Source organism: Rana temporaria, chromosome 3, assembly GCF_905171775.1.
Source record: "Rana temporaria chromosome 3, aRanTem1.1, whole genome shotgun sequence".
NCBI classification, from domain to species: Eukaryota; Metazoa; Chordata; class Amphibia; order Anura; family Ranidae; genus Rana; species Rana temporaria.
The window spans coordinates 362,247,240-362,266,901 of record NC_053491.1 but is presented as its reverse complement, the minus strand read 5'-3'; the positions used below and the strand labels follow the sequence as shown (position 1 = coordinate 362,266,901).

The 19,662-nt window shown below is 41.2% G+C and overlaps 1 protein-coding gene across 4 annotated transcripts in view; it reads right to left on the bottom strand.

Annotated features, from left to right (window-relative positions):
• Positions 1 to 19,662, bottom strand: part of CACNA1C (calcium voltage-gated channel subunit alpha1 C) — a 535,824-nt gene that overhangs the window by 192,617 nt on the left and 323,545 nt on the right. For all 4 annotated transcript variants that reach the window (XM_040345319.1, XM_040345321.1, XM_040345318.1 and 1 more), the window contains exons 7-10: positions 15,877 to 16,073; positions 14,391 to 14,494; positions 3,003 to 3,175; positions 1,118 to 1,208 (exon numbers count right to left, since the gene is read on the bottom strand). In XM_040345319.1, the coding sequence (XP_040201253.1) occupies positions 1,118 to 1,208; positions 3,003 to 3,175; positions 14,391 to 14,494; positions 15,877 to 16,073 (565 nt within the window). The remainder of the gene's footprint in view (positions 1 to 1,117; positions 1,209 to 3,002; positions 3,176 to 14,390; positions 14,495 to 15,876; positions 16,074 to 19,662) is intronic.

Sequence of the window (19,662 nt, the reverse complement as noted above, 5' to 3'; positions counted from 1 at the left end):
AGTGCAACAGAGATGCTGAGGATACCAGAACTTGTATCTTTTTCTTGGTCTCGAAAACTGCAGTCATAAAACAAAAAATATTATTGTGGTTGTAACAATCACTTTTTTTCATCTGCTTTTTCAGTATAATTTTTTTTATTTTTTTTAAATGGACCTATTTTTTAGCACAGTCATGCAATTACAAATTGCACTTTTGGCTAAATCTGGAGTTTCTTTTGAATAACATTTTTTTTTTTTTTTAAATGTCCATCTCCTTTACTGGTATGGAAAGCATGGTTTATCTGGTATAGAGGGTGGAGTTTATTATTATACACCTTAAATGTTACATAATTATAAAGTAGAACTATAGACAAAACCTTTTTTTTTTTCATTTTGGATAGAGTTATAACCCCTTTAAGGTTTATTTTTACCATCTTTGTCCCATTGCGGAGATTGCTCTTCACTTCCTGTTCTAAAGCCAAACAGGAAGTAAGTAATAATTTCTGCAAATATAGGGATTTCCTTGGGGACCCCCAGGTAAGCAAAACGAGTGTTCCCATTGGAAGATTTCTTCTCTATTAATACTTTGGGGTCAACCCAAAATTTTGGATTTTCTTTTACTTTCACTTTCAATGATAATGGTAAACAGGACAAATAGAGAGGGGGGGGCGGGTCTTCCTAACAAAGACACAGACAGCAATAAAAACTGGCAGGGGTTCTAATCCCTCTCCACTCTATACAAAAATAAAAATAAAGTTTTGCTTTTAGTTATACTTTTATCATAAATTAACCAAAATAAAAGGCTTATCTGCCCCACTCTCCTCCAGTACAGTGCTGCATTTCTTCCAAAATTACAGTTGTACTGGTTATGCAGTGACACTCCCACATATTTTAATGCATGCTTTATAGGCTGAACCGTATGCAAGCCCTGCATAGAGCTGGGTTCAGCCAGATACACCTATGCACTGTGTGTTCCCATATAGAAAGGCAAAAGTGCATCCGTAATGAGCAAACCATGCAAATGGAATAAGAAACAAACTATTGGTAGAAAATATTATTAGTGTTAGGCTAGTCACATAGGTACACACACACACCTATTTGGAAAAAGACATTGAAAAATATGCATAATAATACTCACGCCAACCGAACTCCGCAGCCTTCTTCGTCCACATCGCCACTGCCTACATTGTCAGTGTTCACAGACTCTGTCTCACTGGTTGGCATACTCACTGAAAAGCAGAGAGGTCCAATATAAATACATCTTCAGGACAAAAAAGGAATAGAATTAAAAAAATATATAATATTTTACAGGAAATGTATAGAGTCCCTATAGCTGTAACAATCATACACATGGTGACAGATTAAAATAATTATACACCTGTGTATCCACTCTTTATCTTTAGTGAGGCTTGCCATACATGATACAATTTTATTATTCAATTTCCTTTAGATTTACCTACAACTATGTAGTGCAAGGGCCTGCCTGATTGCATACAAATTGAAAGTGTTTAGGTTTGACCTCCTATTATATGGTCTTGCAAATCTAAAGGAAAATTGTAGAAGAAAAATGTATAATTCATAGCCAGCCTAAGTCGTAGCATTCAAAGAGATCCGTTTTATGTTCCTCAGCATCTCTGTACTCTTTACATATAATGATATATATATATATATATATATATATATATATATATATATATATATATATATATATCCTAAACACAGTCAGGAGTTTTCACATGTTTTTGTTGTTTCTTCAAATTGATTTTAGGTTTAGGACATGTTGTCAGTGTAGATGCAAGAGTGCACAGAGGAGTTCTCCTTTAAATATACAGACTGGTCTCCTCATGCCCAATATAAAATATTATAAGACAGACTGGGCTTTTGTTTTACATTTTTATATAGTACAGTATTAGAATGTCTAAACTAAAACCTATGCTGCCAATCAGAATATCCTTTTCAATTTTAAATGTGCTATAGGGCTGTAATGGTTTTCACTGCTGTATACACCCCAGACAGTTTACATTTCAGACACATGGATAAGCAAGCACAATCCCCCTGTCTGGCAGGAGATGATCAGTTTGTGTCACACTGCCCCAGCGTTCAGACAAGCCCATGCAGGATGCCTTCCAGGGCTGAATTTTCCATATAATCTTGTTAAATTTAGCGGAGAATTATTTTACGCTCTAGCGGATGCCAATAAAGGACGGGAGACAGGGCCTGAGAGAATTCGCATGCGGTACTCAACTTGTTTCTGCCCTCCTTCCCCGGACAAATGTCTCAGTTCATTAAGGGCAAGATATGTTTTGATCACAGAGTCAAGCAGGTTGTCCGTTTTGTGTCATTGGAGGGAGAGGTCAGGCCATAAATCACAGCAATGACACAAATGCGGAGGGATGCGGGACAAATGCTGGCAGTCACCGCATGCTAGCAGAATTATCTGTCGCTGGCCTGATAAGTCCTTAAAGGAGGCGTATCAAGATAAACACTTTATTTAGAGTGTATATAAACCCAACAGCAGAAATGTAATATATGCTAGCCCATAAAGACACACTACTCCTGGAAAAGTCAAGCTTCTGCTCCTCCCACCTCCTAGCAGTTTGACAGACAGCAGCAAGAACCTACCCTCCTCTACAACCTGGAATATGGGAAAGTGGAACAGAATTGTTCTGGAGCCTGCAGTGGTGACAAGAGAGCATGGGTAAAGCTGGCCATAGATTACTCATTTTTTTTCATCAGCCAGCACCAGCAAATAAGGTGGAGAAATCCTCCCCATTGGGATATTGTATTCTGACAGCAGGACTCTCTGCACTGATCTTGATCTGCACCAGCTGCAGCAGGCTAATCCAAAAATGTTTTCCAACAAGCCCATTAGACAAAAGGTCGATCTAACGACAGCAGAGAACACATATTTACCCTCACATGGTGCTGGTGCATAAAGGAACACATGCCAAGTGCCCCCTATTACTACTGGTATATTTAATGTATAATCAGAGAGTACCAAAGGTACTGAAAGAAGCACTCACTGTTCCGTGGTTTGTCTTCATCTATGTCCTCGTCTTCATTCTCAGGATCGATGTCCTCAGCCTGTGTGATCCAGTCTAGATACCCTTTCAAGTCCTCCTCTAGCTGCTGCTTCTCTCTCAACTTCTGGAAATCACCCCGGGCCTTGGCCTTCTCTCGCTCCTTTGAAAATTCTCTGATGAGGCAGGCACAGGACAACCACAGGAAAAAAAGAGTCCAGTAAGCCAAAGAATAGGAACATAGTAAAATCTTCAACACATGTTGCATTCAAACTGCCAGTGGTGCCTATATTGCCAAGGAATGTCTCTCCATGTACTAATACAGGGAAGGAGCAGAGACTGCACAGTTTAAAGTGGATGTAAACCCTCACATATACCCATGAACAGCCTCAGATGATACACAGGGATGAAACAAATATCCCTACATAAGTTTTACATGCATATCTTCATCTTTATATACTGTTTAGAAAGTGCACATCATGTTATGAGATTTTCTCTTCCTGCATAGCACTGCAGTGAAGCCTGGGCATACAGTCAAGACAGCTGATTGGAGTAAAGATACACACCCCCTCTCCTCATAGGTAGAGACTTTCAGCTCTGTTGTTGACACAGCCATGTGCTAATCTATTTATAGCATCCCCGCCAACACAAAACTCTGGCTGCTTTTATTATATGTGATGGAGAACTTGTCAGGAGTTATCAGACTGATAACAGAAGAACGGAGCAGGAGAAAGCTAGGGGACATAGGACTTTGAAAAGAGATAACAAAACACTGCAGATATATGTGCCCAGCTCAAATTTCATAAATCGGGTTTACATCACTCAACAGTTCAACAGTATGCACAGACTGAAATATGTATTTATTTATATTTTTACAGACCTTGTTACACAGTTAAAGTGGTGGAACCCTAGCTAGATGGCATTTAGTTTGCTCATAGCGCTGTGTATATTAAAATAAATTGTTTTAAATAAAAGAAATTGAAAAAATCCTGTTTTTATCTGTTTCTTTTTTTCCCTCTCAGTAGTGCTGATCTCCTCTAGCCTTTTTTAGCCACTTCATGTCTACAGGCACTTTTACCAGCGTCGGCCGTTCATTATTGCTCTTAAAGGGCCTCCTAATAGTGACAACAGTGGACCATGTCTGCTCATTGTGTGTTGACACTTGCCTAAACGTGGCAACACACAATAAGCAGGCATGGTCCACTGTTGTCACTATCAGGAGGCCCTTTAAGAGCAATAATGAGCAACCAATGCTGGAGAAAGTGCCTGTAGACAGGGTGAGCATGCGGGAGCACAATTGGGAGACAGAGAAAGAGCATTGTCAGTACATAACAGAACGTGTCTGAATAGGAAACAAGATAACAAGGTATTATTTTACTGAAAGCTGAAGTGTTAAAAAATCTGAAAACTATCTTTTTTATTAAATTACCATACAGTATCTTAAATGATGTCTGACATGTTCATACTGTGGAGAGCTAACCCTCTCTGCTTCTTCAATATCTGCTTTCTTCCATATTAACTGCCTTTCACAAAATAGAACCTGCCTATGACTACACAATTTCCCACCCATGAAGTATATCCTTTGTCACAAGCCCAGGGCAGCAATAGAGGGGATTTTTGTGCCTGAAAAAAATCTAAGATTACAGATGAATGTATTATAATAACACCTATAGTATCTAAAAAAAAGCAAGTACACCCCTCACATTTTTGTATATATTTTTTATTTTATTATCTGGCAACAAAAGTGAGTAAAACGTGAGGTTGCCACTGTAGTCCTCTTCCACTCCTTCATGACGACATCACAGAGCTGGTGGATGTTAGAGACCTTGCGCTGGAGACATGCTTGGCCAGTCCTTCACCTTTACCCTCAGCTTCTTTAGCAAGGCAGTGGTCATTTTGGAGGTGTGTTTGGGGTCGTTATGTTGGAATACTGCCCTGCAGCCCAGTCTCCGAAGGGAAGGGATCATGCTCTACTTCATTATGTCACAGTACATATTGGCATTCATGGTTCCCTCAATGAACTGTAGCCCCTCCAGTGCTGGCAGCTCCCACCACCATGCTTGACTGTAGGCAAGAAACACTTGTCTTTATACTCCTCACCTGGTTACTGCCATCTGAACCAAATAAGTTTATCTTAGTCTCATCAGACCACATGGTTCCAGTAATTCATGTCCCTAGTCTGCTTGTCTTCGGCAAACTGTTTGTGGGCTTTCTTCTGCATCATCTTTAGAAGAGGCTTCCTTCTGGGATGACAGTGATGCAGACAGTGCAGTGTGCAGTGTGCTTCATATGGTTTGAGCAGTGACAGGCTGACCCCCCCCCCACCCCTTTAACCTCTGCAGCAATGCTGGCAGCACTCATACGTCTATTTCCCAAAGACAGCCTCTGGATATGATGCTGAGCACGTGCACTCAACTTCTTTAGTTGACCGTGGTGAGGCCTGAGTGAAACCTGTCCTGTTAAACCACTGTATGGTCTTGGCCACCGTGCTGTAGCTCAGTTTCAGGGTCTTGGCAATCTTCTTATAGCCTAGGCAATCTTCATGTAGAGCAGTGGTTCTCAATCTTGGGGGTCGGGACCCCCTCGGGGTTGAATGAAGATTTGCCAGAGGTCACCAAATCCTGGGCTGTTCCTGAACCCGCTACACTCTCCCTGCCTTTTTGCTGCCGCCCAGCTGGGCTGTTTCTGGAGCCTGCGGCCGCCCGCTCAGCCTCTTCTCAGCCACCCATTCAGTTCACGGCATGGCTGGGGGGCAGAGACTAGAGGCCAGCTGACTGGTGAGGAATGTGAAGTTTGAGGGGCTGGAGGAGACCCTATCTTCTGATTTTGGCATAGGTGTCACTGCTACGAGACACCGTGAGTAACGCTGCCTGTGATTATATTTGCCAATAACAGTCCCCAGTATAGTTCTCAGATCAGCAGATTACCTTGACCAAGAGCACCTAAGTTGGCTGATCAGCATTGCCACTGATCCTAACTCCCCGCCAGCACTGCTACTCATCCCATTCCCCCCCATCATGGAGTAAGAGAAGGAATAAAAATAGAGACTAATGGAGGGGAGAGGAAAAGAGGGGGAGGAACAAAGAAAAAAGAGAGAGAGAAAAAAAGAGAAAGAACAAGAAATACAGCTAGAGAGAGGGATGGGGAAAAAAATCATAAAATGTACCATAAGTGGTTTTAATACTGTACAAGTGGAAGGGACTCAGGGAGCACTAAATGTCTGTGGGTTAGGGGTGCAAATTACTTGTCTTGCCTTGGGTGCTGACAACCCATGCTACGAAAATAATTTTACTGTTAGGGGTCCACATAACTTGGGAAATTTTATCAAGGGGTCATGGCACTAGAAAGGATGAGAACCACTGATGTAGAGCAACAATTATTCTTTTCAGATCCTCAGAGAGTTCTTTGCCATGAGGTGCCATGTTGAGGGGACAGCAAATTTACACTGGTATGCAAGCTGTACACTCACTACTTTACATTGTAGCAAAGTGTAATCTCTTCAGTGTGATCACATGAAAAGATACAGTATACTAAAATATTTACAAAAATGTGTCACGTTTGTGAGATACTGTATAAATAGTTCAAATATTTTGACCTGGCTAAACCCAACCCTCAGGTATTGTAAAATATAAGTCTTTGCCACCCTTTTAAAAAGCAGAATAAAATAAATAGTGTGTGTGTGTAAGGGGGGGGGGGGGGGGTAAAAAACTGTATTGTAAATAATTTAAAACAGATAATATTCCACACAGGGACAGAATATTCTTTTAACAGGACAAATCTTATAGGTGCTACACAGTAAGAATGCTTTTTCACACCCCAGAAAGACTTAAAGGATCCCTCTAATAGGAGATATGGTGATTGTGGAAAGGACCATGTAGTCAACCATACTATACATAATATAATAAAAATAATAGTAGTTCAGTAGCACAGATATTTCAGTAACCAAACGTAACTATATCATTGTGTTCAATTTATATACGCTGAGTAAGGACCCAACAAGAAAGTCCACTTTCCTTCCAGAAAGAACCAAAGTTTCAATTAGCTTTCCTGAAATAAATTCTCTGACATTTTCAAACCCTTTTTAACATTCCTAACAAGGTTAAGGGAATCTTTCTTCAATAATCCTGCGTGATCTCAGAGAAATCAGCCTCTGTTTCAGCAAGCAGCTCCGTTTGTGGTTTGGAAATGTCAAATTGTGATCAAAGCAAAAGAAGAGTGAAATAAAAGTTGGTGGGAGTAAAGGGGAACGGAATCCCGAGTAGAATATCAATACCCGGCCTGTGCGAGGCTGGGGTTATTTTTTTATGGCTTTAGAGGGAATGTCATGTTCATCTCATGGTCCTTCAGATGAAAACGCTGCAGGCGTGTAAATGATCTTTGCTCATGAGACCTGTTAGTTAGGAGGAGTCACAAGACCCTTTCATGGAGAGCTGGAGGTTAGAGGAGGACAATAGGATGAGGCAAGTCCCCTCCACTAAGGTCAAAAAAAGACAATTCAGTCAGTGGCTGAAGTTATTTAAAAAGTTCATTTTTTTTGTGTGCCAAAGTTGAGTTTGATTCTGCACCCTCCTAGGCCTTCCAATTGGTATATAATAATTGGTCATATAACTCTGATGGTCAACCTTAGTATAGACTTAGATCACATGATCTCCGCTGAATAGGAAAGTCATATTAAAGATTAAAGGTTTTACTGTAATCTTTTATCTGAAGTTGAATATTATGGTGTGGCACTTCATGCAGCCAGCGAGTTGAGAAGGGGGGTGAGGGGCCGAAAATGCTTTGCGGGGGCCTAAGCGGCTTGCATAGTGAGCCTATAGGGCGGATCAGCCCTGGTAGTGATAGAAAAAGGTAATAACTGTGCGAGGATGAGTTGATGGAGAAAAGAAAATGGCAGCTTTGGATAAAGATCATTTAACTGAGTTTGAGGTTATGTGGAGACCATGGGTCATACACTGTCTACCTACTAACTTCGAAAATCAAGTACTTAAGTCATGGTAACAAATGCTTTTCCATACCACTACAACCATCATTTTTGAAAAAAGGTTATGCCTCCAGAATCCCCATACCCCTTTTAACTTTCCTACCTTTTTTTTATAATTTTTTTTTGTTCTTAATATTAAGGAGATTTTCTCCTTAATATTAATGTTAAGTATTGCTGGTATCCGAGCGCACACGCATAGCCACGCACTTCCGGTCTCACTGGTTGATGGACAACTAGCGTTGGAACGCACGCTAGTGGACCAGGACGCGGCCATCTCTTATCTTGTCTTACTATCCCCACCACCTACAGCCTCAGTGCCGGGAACGGGCACCAGCAACAGTAAGAGGCCATTTGGCATTGTAATTTTAACTTTTGTATATTAAATGGTTTTACACTATGGTGGTATCTCTTCTCCTTTCTTGGTACACCATTTGCTGCAATCGCTGACATTGGAACCCAATGAGACCCTGCTGATCCTCATTTAAAACAAGCCTGATCGACCATATTTTAAGTAATCTGGTCAACACCGTGTGGTAAGGAGCCATCCATTATTATTCTGGTGACCTATAGGTGAAGGCGGATCACTTCTTTCTCGCACTTTGGCTATTTTGAAGATTCACAAGCACTTTAGCATTTGCACTTTTCCCTGCGATTTGGGATTGGATTATTTGCATTTTGCACCTGGACTTGATACAACACTGGATCCATTTTGCACTTAACTATTTATTTGCTGGACATTCTTTTAAAAAAAAAAAAAAAAAATTTTTTTTTTTTTTTTTTATTTTATTTTTTTATATTTTATTTATTTTCCACAGCATTTGGCACTATTGTACTTATAGAGTTTAGACTATAATCTGTTTGGTTTTTCACATAGATTTGGGTACACAGTTACACTGTGTACTACTCAAACGCACATTGTGACACGCATCCACTATTTTGATATAGCGCCCCTCACCTCACTATACATATAACTCTGATGGTCAACCTTAGTATAGACTTAGATCACATGATCTCCGCTGAATAGGAAAGTCATATTAAAGATTAAAGGTTTTACTGTAATCTTTTATCTGAAGTTGAATATTATGGTGTGGCACTTCATGCAGCCAGCGAGTTGAGAAGGGGGGTGAGGGGCCGAAAATGCTTTGCGGGGGCCTAAGCGGCTTGCATAGTGAGCCTATAGGGCGGATCAGCCCTGGTAGTGATAGAAAAAGGTAATAACTGTGCGAGGATGAGTTGATGGAGAAAAGAAAATGGCAGCTTTGGATAAAGATCATTTAACTGAGTTTGAGGTTATGTGGAGACCATGGGTCATACACTGTCTACCTACTAACTTCGAAAATCAAGTACTTAAGTCATGGTAACAAATGCTTTTCCATACCACTACAACCATCATTTTTGAAAAAAGGTTATGCCTCCAGAATCCCCATACCCCTTTTAACTTTCCTACCTTTTTTTTATAATTTTTTTTTGTTCTTAATATTAAGGAGATTTTCTCCTTAATATTAATGTTAAGTATTGCTGTCGTTCCTGCGTCGAAAATGTAAAAATTTACGTTGTTTGCGTAAGTTGTCCGTGAATGGGGCTGGACAGCATTTACGTTCACGTCGAAACCAATGACGTCCTTGCGACGTCATTTGGAGCAATGCACATTTTTGCGCCCATCTACGTGAATCTGGGCCACAATGTCTTTATTTACTGTTCTAACTTACAACTGATATAGTTTCAGATTACCTTATAGAATATTACTATTGCATATTAATTCTCTCATCTGTATATCACTTCATCATTACAATGTTCCAACATGTAATTCCTGTTATACATGAGATTGTTATATAACATAATAGTTATAGTATAATTGTTGTTTTCTAATGATCTTTCAATAAAAATCTTTGAACGAGAGTTGATGGAGAAAGTAAAAGTTCAGTTAATAGGTGAAGGCAAGATAGGCTTCTCTGAAAAGATGGGCTTTTAGGAATCCCCTAAAGGCAGATAGAGTAGTAGACAGCCAGATAGATTGGGTTAGGGAGTTCCAGAGGATAACAGCAGCTCTGGAGAAGTCCTAGAGGCAAGCATGGGAGGAGGTGATGAGGGAGCTAAAGACCAGGAGGCCTTGAGATGAGCAGATATATCAGTTTGTGTGATATTTTGAGATGATTTTGATTAATGATTTTGAATACTGGATTTCAGTAGTTGGGCAAGTGAAAGGGATTTTCAGAGAGTGGTGGCAGGCATTGAGCAGTTGGTTTAGTAGATGAGTCTGGCACTGACAATCATGATAAGGTGAAGGGGGGGGGGGACAGCCTGTGTAAAGATAGGCCTATGAGAAGGGAGCTGCAATAGCTGAAGCAAGAGACAACAAGGGAGAGAATTAATATCTTTGTGGTGCCCTTAGTTAATAAAGGAGGGGAGGGCATTGCATTTTATAAATTTTACAGAGGTGAAGTCAGCACAATTTGGACAATGATTGAATGTGGGGCCAAAAGGAGAAGAGTCCAGGTTCAGGATTACACCTGGCACCCTGGGATGAGAGAAAGTTTTGATACTTGGTTTATTGATGTCAATGAAATTGTTGTGGGGGGCTGTTGAAATATTATGAGCTCAGGTTATGAAAAATTTACTTTTAGGAAGTGGTAGGAGTGAAGAGGATTTGGTGTCATCAGCATAGAGATGGTATTGGAAGCCATTCAAGGTCATCAACTGACCAACAGGAATTGTAGAAAGAGAATAGAAGGGGTCTGAATAGGAGGTGAAAATGCATTTTTCCGATAGGGATACCTGTACTAGTGACAATAAGGAAAAGAGAGATTTATTTCTAATTTCCTGATGCGGCATCGCACCGATTAGGACGGTGCCATTGACAGCAATTGCCGCCAATTTGACATGTGATTTGACATGTCAAATCGCATGTCAAAATGCTCCAGTGTGAAACAGGGCAGGAAGAATATGAAAATACAGAAAACTTTGCTTACAGCGCAAGATGCAGTAATACAGAGAATCATCTTTAACTCAGAATGTCTTCAAACCACAGAGCAGATTTTGAGCATCCTCTTCCCTTGCTTTCACTCAGTGTTACGAAACGAAAGCGTCAGGTTATCAGGCAATCTTCCTCTGCTTCCCGCGTTGTCACTTGAGCAGGCGAGCGACACGCTGTGCGCAGCATTATCAGCAATAAACATTTTTATTCAAGGTATTATTTGCGAGATGAAAAGGCTGCAATTGTATCTGCCGGGAGATAAAGGAGTCGCGGCTCTTGGCGGCAGCTGTTTACGGTGATCATGAATAAAGCTCAGGATTTCAAGTGCTTGCGTCTCCGTCATCGAGCCTGTAATTTGCAGTCTGCTAAAATGGCAAGAGCGTGTGACGAGGGCTCCGGCCGGGACTGGAGAGAAATAGAGCGCAAACAAGGAAAATCGCCACTTTCATAGAGAAAGAGCAGGCAATAGCAATACAGCTGAACTCCAGCCTTTCTTTCAGTCTTGCGCAGTTTACAGGCTTTGTTTCTGTACTGAAAATGCTTACCTTGATTGAACTCTACACTGAGTTTCTCACAATGTGAATTAGATGCTGTAGTCAGATAGAGCCTGCCTCATATTCTGGCTGATGGAACTCCAGCATCTTCTAGCTCTTTCCTCCCCAGCCTGACTGTCCCTGGCCCACCCCCTTCATTCATTGGATTATAGTTCTTTCACTAATGGGGGCTCAACATTACATGTGGTGTTACCTAGAGCGATCTGCATGAAAACGGTCTGCCTAGAAACACCTATTTGCTCAGACTGACATTGTCCCCATTATGGCATTTTGTTATTTCAGTTCCTGAAGAGGCCCTGGGTGAGGTGCAACTGGTAGAATGTTTCTGGTTCCGGTGACATCACATCCGGCCCATAAAGTGCACACAGGGCCGGTGCTACCTCAAGGCAATCTAGGCGACCGCCTAGGGCACACTGCTGCCTAGGGCACCCGGCCACTGGTGATCCTACTCTCTTCTCTATGCAGCAAGCAACTAAGTCTTGGCATCAGCAGCAGCCGCCTCTCCGTTTGCACATAGTGTCAGAGGTGCAGCAGTGGCAGAGGACAGTGTCTGTGTCCTGACTCCTGAATGAAGCAAGTAAACATTCATTAATGGGCGCTGTTGCTGCATTGATGGGTGCTGGTAGGCTGCAATAATGAGCGCTGGTAAGCTGCATTTGATGGGCACTGGTGAGGCTGCATTTGATGGGCGCTGGCAAGGCTGCATTTGATGGGTACTGGCGATGCTGCATTTGATGGGTGCAGGGCAAAAGGGGTGGAGTCAGGGGGCAACAAAATGAGGTTTCGCCTAGGGTGTCAAAAATCCTTGCACCAGCCCTGAGTGCACACTGCGGCGGCACTTCTGAGTTTAGAGTGTAGCATTGCTCTGATATATTATCCATCAGGTGAATGCAATTTTAACTAGGTGTGTGGTTTTAATAAACAGTATTGTGCTATGCTAGGATTCCTTTGTTCTTAATGCATAATGAGTAAGCATATTCCAGATGGTGGTACAGTAGTGGAGGCCAAGCACAAGGAATCAAACCCACAGGAGAGTTTCAAGAAGATCATTACTTTTCATCCATGATGTGGAGCACACAAAATCTGTAGCTGTACAGCTAAAGAGTCAAAACTTGCTGGTGAGTGGAGGGCACAATCGCACGGGTGAAGTAGGTGTTAAGAGGAAGCGGTAGATCTGCAGGATCCAAGGTTTGAGCACAGAGCATGTTTGGAGATTCCTTTTATAAGGATTGGACTTTTTAGATTTCAAGTTTTTACAGGTTTTTACAGGTGGAGGTGTAAAGCGAAAAGGGGAAGATCCGCTAAGGACTTGTTTAAGAACAAAGCACTTTATGCATTAATTACTGATACACATTTTGAAATATATTTATTCATGTTTATTGATATACACAAGTATAAAAATCGTTTTTGTCTAACTCTACCTGCATTGCATAAAGAAGCATAGAGACCCAGTGATGATGTCTCTGGGTCAAATATAAGGTATGTAATGAAAAGAGAAAGCTTCTATTAAAAAATGTCATTAGCATATTGATAAGGGGGAGAAAGAACAAACAGACTAAACTTCAGCAATAAAGAAGCTGAAGATATTTTGGTGTTTGGGTTTAAATCTACATCAATTTGCTCAACAATATTGTCTGGTAATCAGATTGCTTCCACTTTTGCTGGAAACTTTAATGCCACGTACATGTCATGGAAAAAAACTATGTTTTTCCCGACGTGATTCCTCTCAAGCATGCCTTGCATACACACGATCGTGATAAAAAATGTGTGGTGACGTACAACGGCACTATAAAGGGGAAGTTCCATCTGAATAGCGCCACCCTTTGGGCTGATTATGCTAATTTCCCATCTCATAACTTGCTTCTGAGCATGTGCGTTTTTTCCCCCGTCGTTTAAGCCTACACACGACCGTTTTTCACAACGAGAAAAACGATGACGTGAAAAACAACGAGAAAAAATAGAGCATGTTCTAAATTTTTAATGCCCATTTTTCTCGTCGGAAAAAATGCTCTGGAGCCCTTTATGGTCATGAACCAGCAAAACTAACAATGACCAAGCTCCCAAAATATATTAACAAATTATTCTTATTTATTTTGCTGCACTGCTCAACTGGATTCGGTTGTATCCAGAGACCAGCTTTGTGTCATCTTCTACAAAAATGGAATTAAATATCTGTTAGAGAATAATGAGACAAACATGGAGGCAAGCAAGTGAGAAAAAAGCATAAATAAAACTTATGTTAAAGGAGTTAAAAAATAATATTAGAAATATACATAATAAATCTCTTAAAGTGAATGTAATCCCACTCTCATCCTTTCTAAACTACTGCCATAGTGCTGATCTATAAGGATATACATGCCTCCTGCATGTATCCTTACCTGTCAAATGTCTCCCTTCTGTCTGTTATAAGAGCTGAAAAACTGCAGATTCTGTGGGTGGAGTTGTGATGTCAGTAGACTCCCCGCCCACCTCTACACTCCCCTTGTCAACATGCATTTTTTCCTGTGTATTCCTTACACTAAATTCTGCTATGTTCACTAACATCCAGTCAAAATCCAGAAAAGTAACTACATGACCTCAGAAAAGGAGTGGGGATGGGAATTAAAAAATAATGCCTGTCTCCAGTGCATGAGATATGTAAATAACCTCTCTGCAAGTCCGTTTTATTTCACTGAACAATAAAAGAGGATTGCTCAGAGCTGGATTAACTCTTTGTGACAAGATTGGGCACAGATCATAGGAAATCTTATACTGTACATTGTGACATCAAAAAAAAAATTGGGTTTACATCCACTTTAAGTGACAATTCAACGAAAATTACAATAAATGAAAAAGCAAAACAAAAAAATTAATTCACAAAACAAGGAAATATTGTATCTCACCCGCTCAGCACACCAAGAACCAGATTCAGAACGAAAAACGATCCAAAGATGACAAGGCTGACAAAGTACACACAGGGCAGCTCATATCCCATGGCGTCCTGCATCTAAACACAATCCCAGAGAGTGAATTAAATGAAAGGCAAAAAAGTTGTTAGTTTTCTACTAGCATAACAAGGCAGCCAGGTTAGCTTTTTGTAAGTCGTTTTTCTCAACAAGGACAAGTTTTAACCGCATCCGATTCGCATAACATGTGAATGTGACCGGCTTTCAGTGGAGCCAGTTCACACATGTCCAGGTGCAGTTTTGAAAAGGGTCCTGTGTGTTTTTGGGTCCAGTTCAGTTGCAAATTCAGGCAAAGATTTGCACCTGAACCAGTGAACAAAAATGCACTAGACTCTGGACTGCAAACCGCAGCCGGACATGTGTGAACCTAGCCTCAATCCTGCAGCTCTCCTGACTCTCCCTATAGTGTGTACAAAATCACTAAACCTCAAATAAAAGGAGGTAGACACATTACAAGGTGCAAGTTAGTTGTCCTGCAGTGCAAACAAAGTTGCTGATAGGAGAATGACAAAGAGATGAGCTAATCAACCTGCTGTTTCTCCCTTCCAGTCCATTCACAGGCCTTGAAAAGGAAAAGATGTGTTTAGCCCCATACACACTATTTGATTTTCTGCCGATTTTTGTCTTCAGATCTACCAAAACCATATAATATGAGGTCAAACCTTAATTCCCTGCACACACGATCGGAATTTCCAATGGGATAAAATTAGATGGAATTTTCAGTCGGAATCGGAGTTCAAGCTGTCTTGCATACACACTGTAAGACCAAATTCCGACCATCCAAAACGCAGTGACATAAAACACTATGACGAGCCGAGAAAAATTAAGTTCAATGCTTCCGAGCATGCGTCGACTTAATTCTGAGCATGCGTGTTTTGTGTTTTTTTCACAGACGATCGGAATTTTCGATAGGATTTTTTTCCATTGTAAAAAATAAAACATGTTCTATTTCCAAACTCCAACGGGAAAAAGTCTGATGTGGGACCACACACGGTCGAAATATCCGATGAAAAAATTCCGTCTAACTTTTTTCATCGGAAATTCCGATCGTGTGTACAAGGCATAAGAGTTTCAATTTGTATGTAATCAGGCAGGCCCTTGCACTACATAGTTTTGGTAAATCTGAAGACAAAAATCTGCGGAAAATCTAATAGTGTGTATGGGGTCTAAGTGTTATAGGGCTGTGCTGCATGGAGCTGTGTAAATTTCAGGACTGAATAGACAGAAACAAAACTACTTTGTCAGATGAAACAGCTCTCTTATATGTATTTCATCTGTATATTTAGCGGTTTACCTAGAGTTCAGCTTTAAAAACTCTGGGAATCTTCATCAGATAAAAAAAATATTTTGCAAACCGATTCTGCAAGCAGAGTTGCTTTTCTTAGTGCCATTTTGGTTCGATCCAACAAAGTCATTCACTCACCCAGTAGAGTACGTCTGTCCAGCCCTCCATGGTAATGCATTGGAAGACGGTGAGCATGGCAAATGCAAAGTTGTCAAAATTGGTGATTCCGTGCTTGGGCCCGTCCCAGCCAGAATCACAGAGGGTCTCATTGGGACAGTGGCGTCCATTATTGCTTGGAAGGGCACAGGGCGAGGGCTCCTCTTCTGAAGGGACGTCTAAAGGGAGAGAAGCCAACAATAAGTGTGACTGTTCAGCATATTCTCAGCAAAGAGTGTGATGAGTTGACTGTAATGTATTTTTCCAGTCCCATCAAGTTGTTAAAAAAAAAAAAGCTATATTTACGATTTTGAGAACCACCAGTGAACCAAATAGGACCAAATGTCTCTTTTGGGCTGGGTTCACACTACTACACTACTTTCATCCTACTTTGCTCTGTGTTCAATGTTTCCCTATGAGAGTGTCTTGTAGCGTCCTACACAAGTCGGTCCGACTTTGAAAATGCTCCCTGTACTACTTTTGGTCCTACATTGATCCTACTTCAGGCCCATTGAATATCATTGAAGTCGGACCAAAGTAGTATCCTGTTCATGAAAGTAGGATGGATGTAGGACCAATGTAGGATAAATGTAGGACCAATGTAGCAGAGCAAAGTAGGATGAAAGTAGTGTAGTAGTGTGAACCCAGCCTAAAGCAGATTTAGTGAGACGTTGTTTGGAAGGATTTAGACACCTCTAATGATCGGCTGCAATAGCCATGTTTGAGAAGGCTCTTGAGCTCTCTTACCTTGGGGTTGATTTACTACAGGGATAAGCAATTAGCGGACCTCCAGCTGTTGCAAAACTACAAGTCCCATCATGCCTCTGCCTCTGGGTTCATGCTTGTGGCTGTCAGAGTCTTGCTATGCCTCATGGGAATTGTAGTTCTGCAACATCTGGAGGTCCGCTAATTGCATATCCCTGATTTACTAAAACGCTCAAGAGTGCTGGTCTTCTCCTAGTTGCCACAAGAGGGACATATAGGGGTTGATTTACTAAAACTGGAGATTACAAAATCTTGTGGCTCTTGTGGCTGCTAGGAGAAGACCAGCCAAAATGTATTTGTTTTGTTCTTTAGAAAAAAAAATACATACTTTAAAAGTTCCCACAATTAGATTAAGAACTTTATAAACTCACATAAAGTTCACACACTCTATTAATCCAGGACTTGTGTTTATTATTCTGGTAAATACACTTTGTATAAAATGGCTTTTAACCATGGAGGGTAAATGGCATTATGGCTTAACAGTGCTGGGGTTCTAGGTCTAAATGCTAGCAGGGATAGCCTACATATATTATGCATTTGCAATGGTTTTCTCTAGGCGCTCCAGTGATCGCCCCCCTCCGCAAAACTGTCTGGTAGGTTAGTTGGCTTCAAACCATACAGGCCTAGAGGGTATAGTACATATGCATTTAAATGTCTATGGTAGGGAGGCTTATGTGTTCTAGAAACATGATAAGGCAGTGTACAATTTGTCAGCATTCTTTAAATTAAATGTTCAGTCTACTTAAAAGCAGGGATTTTTTTCAGGGGGAACTTGGGGGAACTTAGTTCCACCACCTATTGCTCAGACCCTTTGGTGCCTGCTCACCACAATCACTTGTAAACACAGAAGTATGGTTTCTGTATTTACAAGTGATTGCTTTGTAACCCCCCTGAACTCTGCACTCTGTATGTAATGCAATTCTGATATTTAATGCCCCTTTAAGACCCTTCTACTGTTTGTGAAATTTGAATGTTGTTCCGCCACATCCTGCTCTCACTCATCGCTCACCACTGTCACCTGTAAACGCAGAAGGCTTCTGAGTTTACAAGGACAGCTTTCCTTTTGGCGGCTCCCACTGATCCCTGTTTGACCTGAACTCATGGCAGGGACAAGGAAGATGTAAATGCAGGTGCAGTGTGGGATGGGGCATTACATGGTAAACTGCACTGTGATTTCCATCTATACCCAGGTGTACAGATTCTAACCAATGATCTCACTGCAAGAGAGAGAGAGGCGGAGCACGTCTATACTGCCAGGAGGTACTAGAGCTGGCTGGGTAGGTGAGATGTGAGGAAGCTGTTGGGGGGGAGAGATGAGGGCTGTGGTGGGAGATGGTGCAGAGCTCAGATCTCTGAGAAAAAAAAGCCCTGGATAAATTTATATAGTCTTACAGATACAACCGGCCCTTTGAGGGCAACCATAATATTGATGCGGCCTGCGATGAAGTTGAGTTTGACACCACTGCACTAGAGGCTTGGTAGTCACTACAGAAGTACATTAACCAATGGCTGAATTGAGAATCCATTACCAACATGCAAGCAATATAAAAGTCTTGTGTTTGTCATTGAATGAGCACTACTTGAAAGAAAAATGAATTAGCTCTCATCGATCCTCAGGCTAGGAAACGGATATTACGTATTGCGATCCGGCGGCAGCTTTTTAATAAGCTTAGCAAGGGAAGGAGCTGGCTGGTTTACTCCCAAGACAGCTGGTAATGGGATGTTTATTTTCTCTGAATTCCCTGGTGACTAAATTAATACGTGATCACCTGGAGGCAATTGTTCTGGAGTCCAGTCCCAGCCACAGCTTTGGGACGTATGTTTAGCAAGCTGGTTATTTATTGTCATAGCATAGCAATGTCCCACAGGATGATGATGACACTACTTGGCTGCACTGGGTGAAAAAATATCTCCAGATTTGGTCTTATCTTGTAAGGCAGAAATAATACATAGATTCACATGTGCTAATGTTTTTCATTTGAAAGTGTATCAAAGGCCATGTCTTTTTTTTCTTGTATTGGGTGGATTGGAGAAGGGCTCACCAGGAGAAAAAGTGACGGGAGATCCAAATTATTACACAAATTATTAAATTATTATTATTATAATTATCTACTTTAGCTCTCCTACCTGTGCACCGCCATGGACCACAGTAATAATTTGATTTTTGTACCTACCTGTAAAATCCATTTACAATCCAAGTACATCAAGTGACACAGATCAGGCTATAAATTATGACTACCTGGGTTAATGCACACTGGCAGAAAAAATAAACCGGAGGTCCTCCTATATAACCCCTCCTACTTAGAAAGCTCCTTAGTTTTGTAGTAAGCATTGAACCCCCAAAAAGAGGGGAGTGACTTTTGTGTCCTGTGATGTACCGTACTCCAAGAAATGGATTTTAAACGTAAGTATAAAAATCCAATTTTCTTTATCGTGCATCACAGGACATAGAGCAGGCTATAAATCAGGACTACCTGGGATGTCCTAAAGCAATGCCTATGAGGGGAGGGAGACACAGTAGCCACCGTCAGGCCCAAGGAACTATTTTGCCGCCCGCAAAACGCAGTGACCAAAGGCAGTATCAGGCCTCATACACACGATCGTTTTCCTCGACCGAATCCATCAAGAAACTTGGTGGCAGAGCTTTTTTGACGAGGAAAACGGTTGTGTGTATGTTTTTCGTCGAGAAAACTGTTGTGGAACTCGACGAGAAAAAAAGAGAACAAGTTGGCCTTGTACACACGACCGAGGAACTCGTCGTAAATGAAACATCGTTTTCCTCGACTAGTTCCTTGTTAGGCTTGTCGAGAATCTTGACAAGCTTTCTTTGCGTACACACTGTCAAGACAAAATCTCGACGTTCTCAAACGCGGTGACGTACAACACGTACGACAGCACTATAAAGGGGAAGATTGATTCCACTGGCGCCACCCTTGGGGCTGCTTTTGCTAATCTCATATTACTGCGTGTTAAGTAAAAGTTTGGTGAGAGACGATTCGCGCT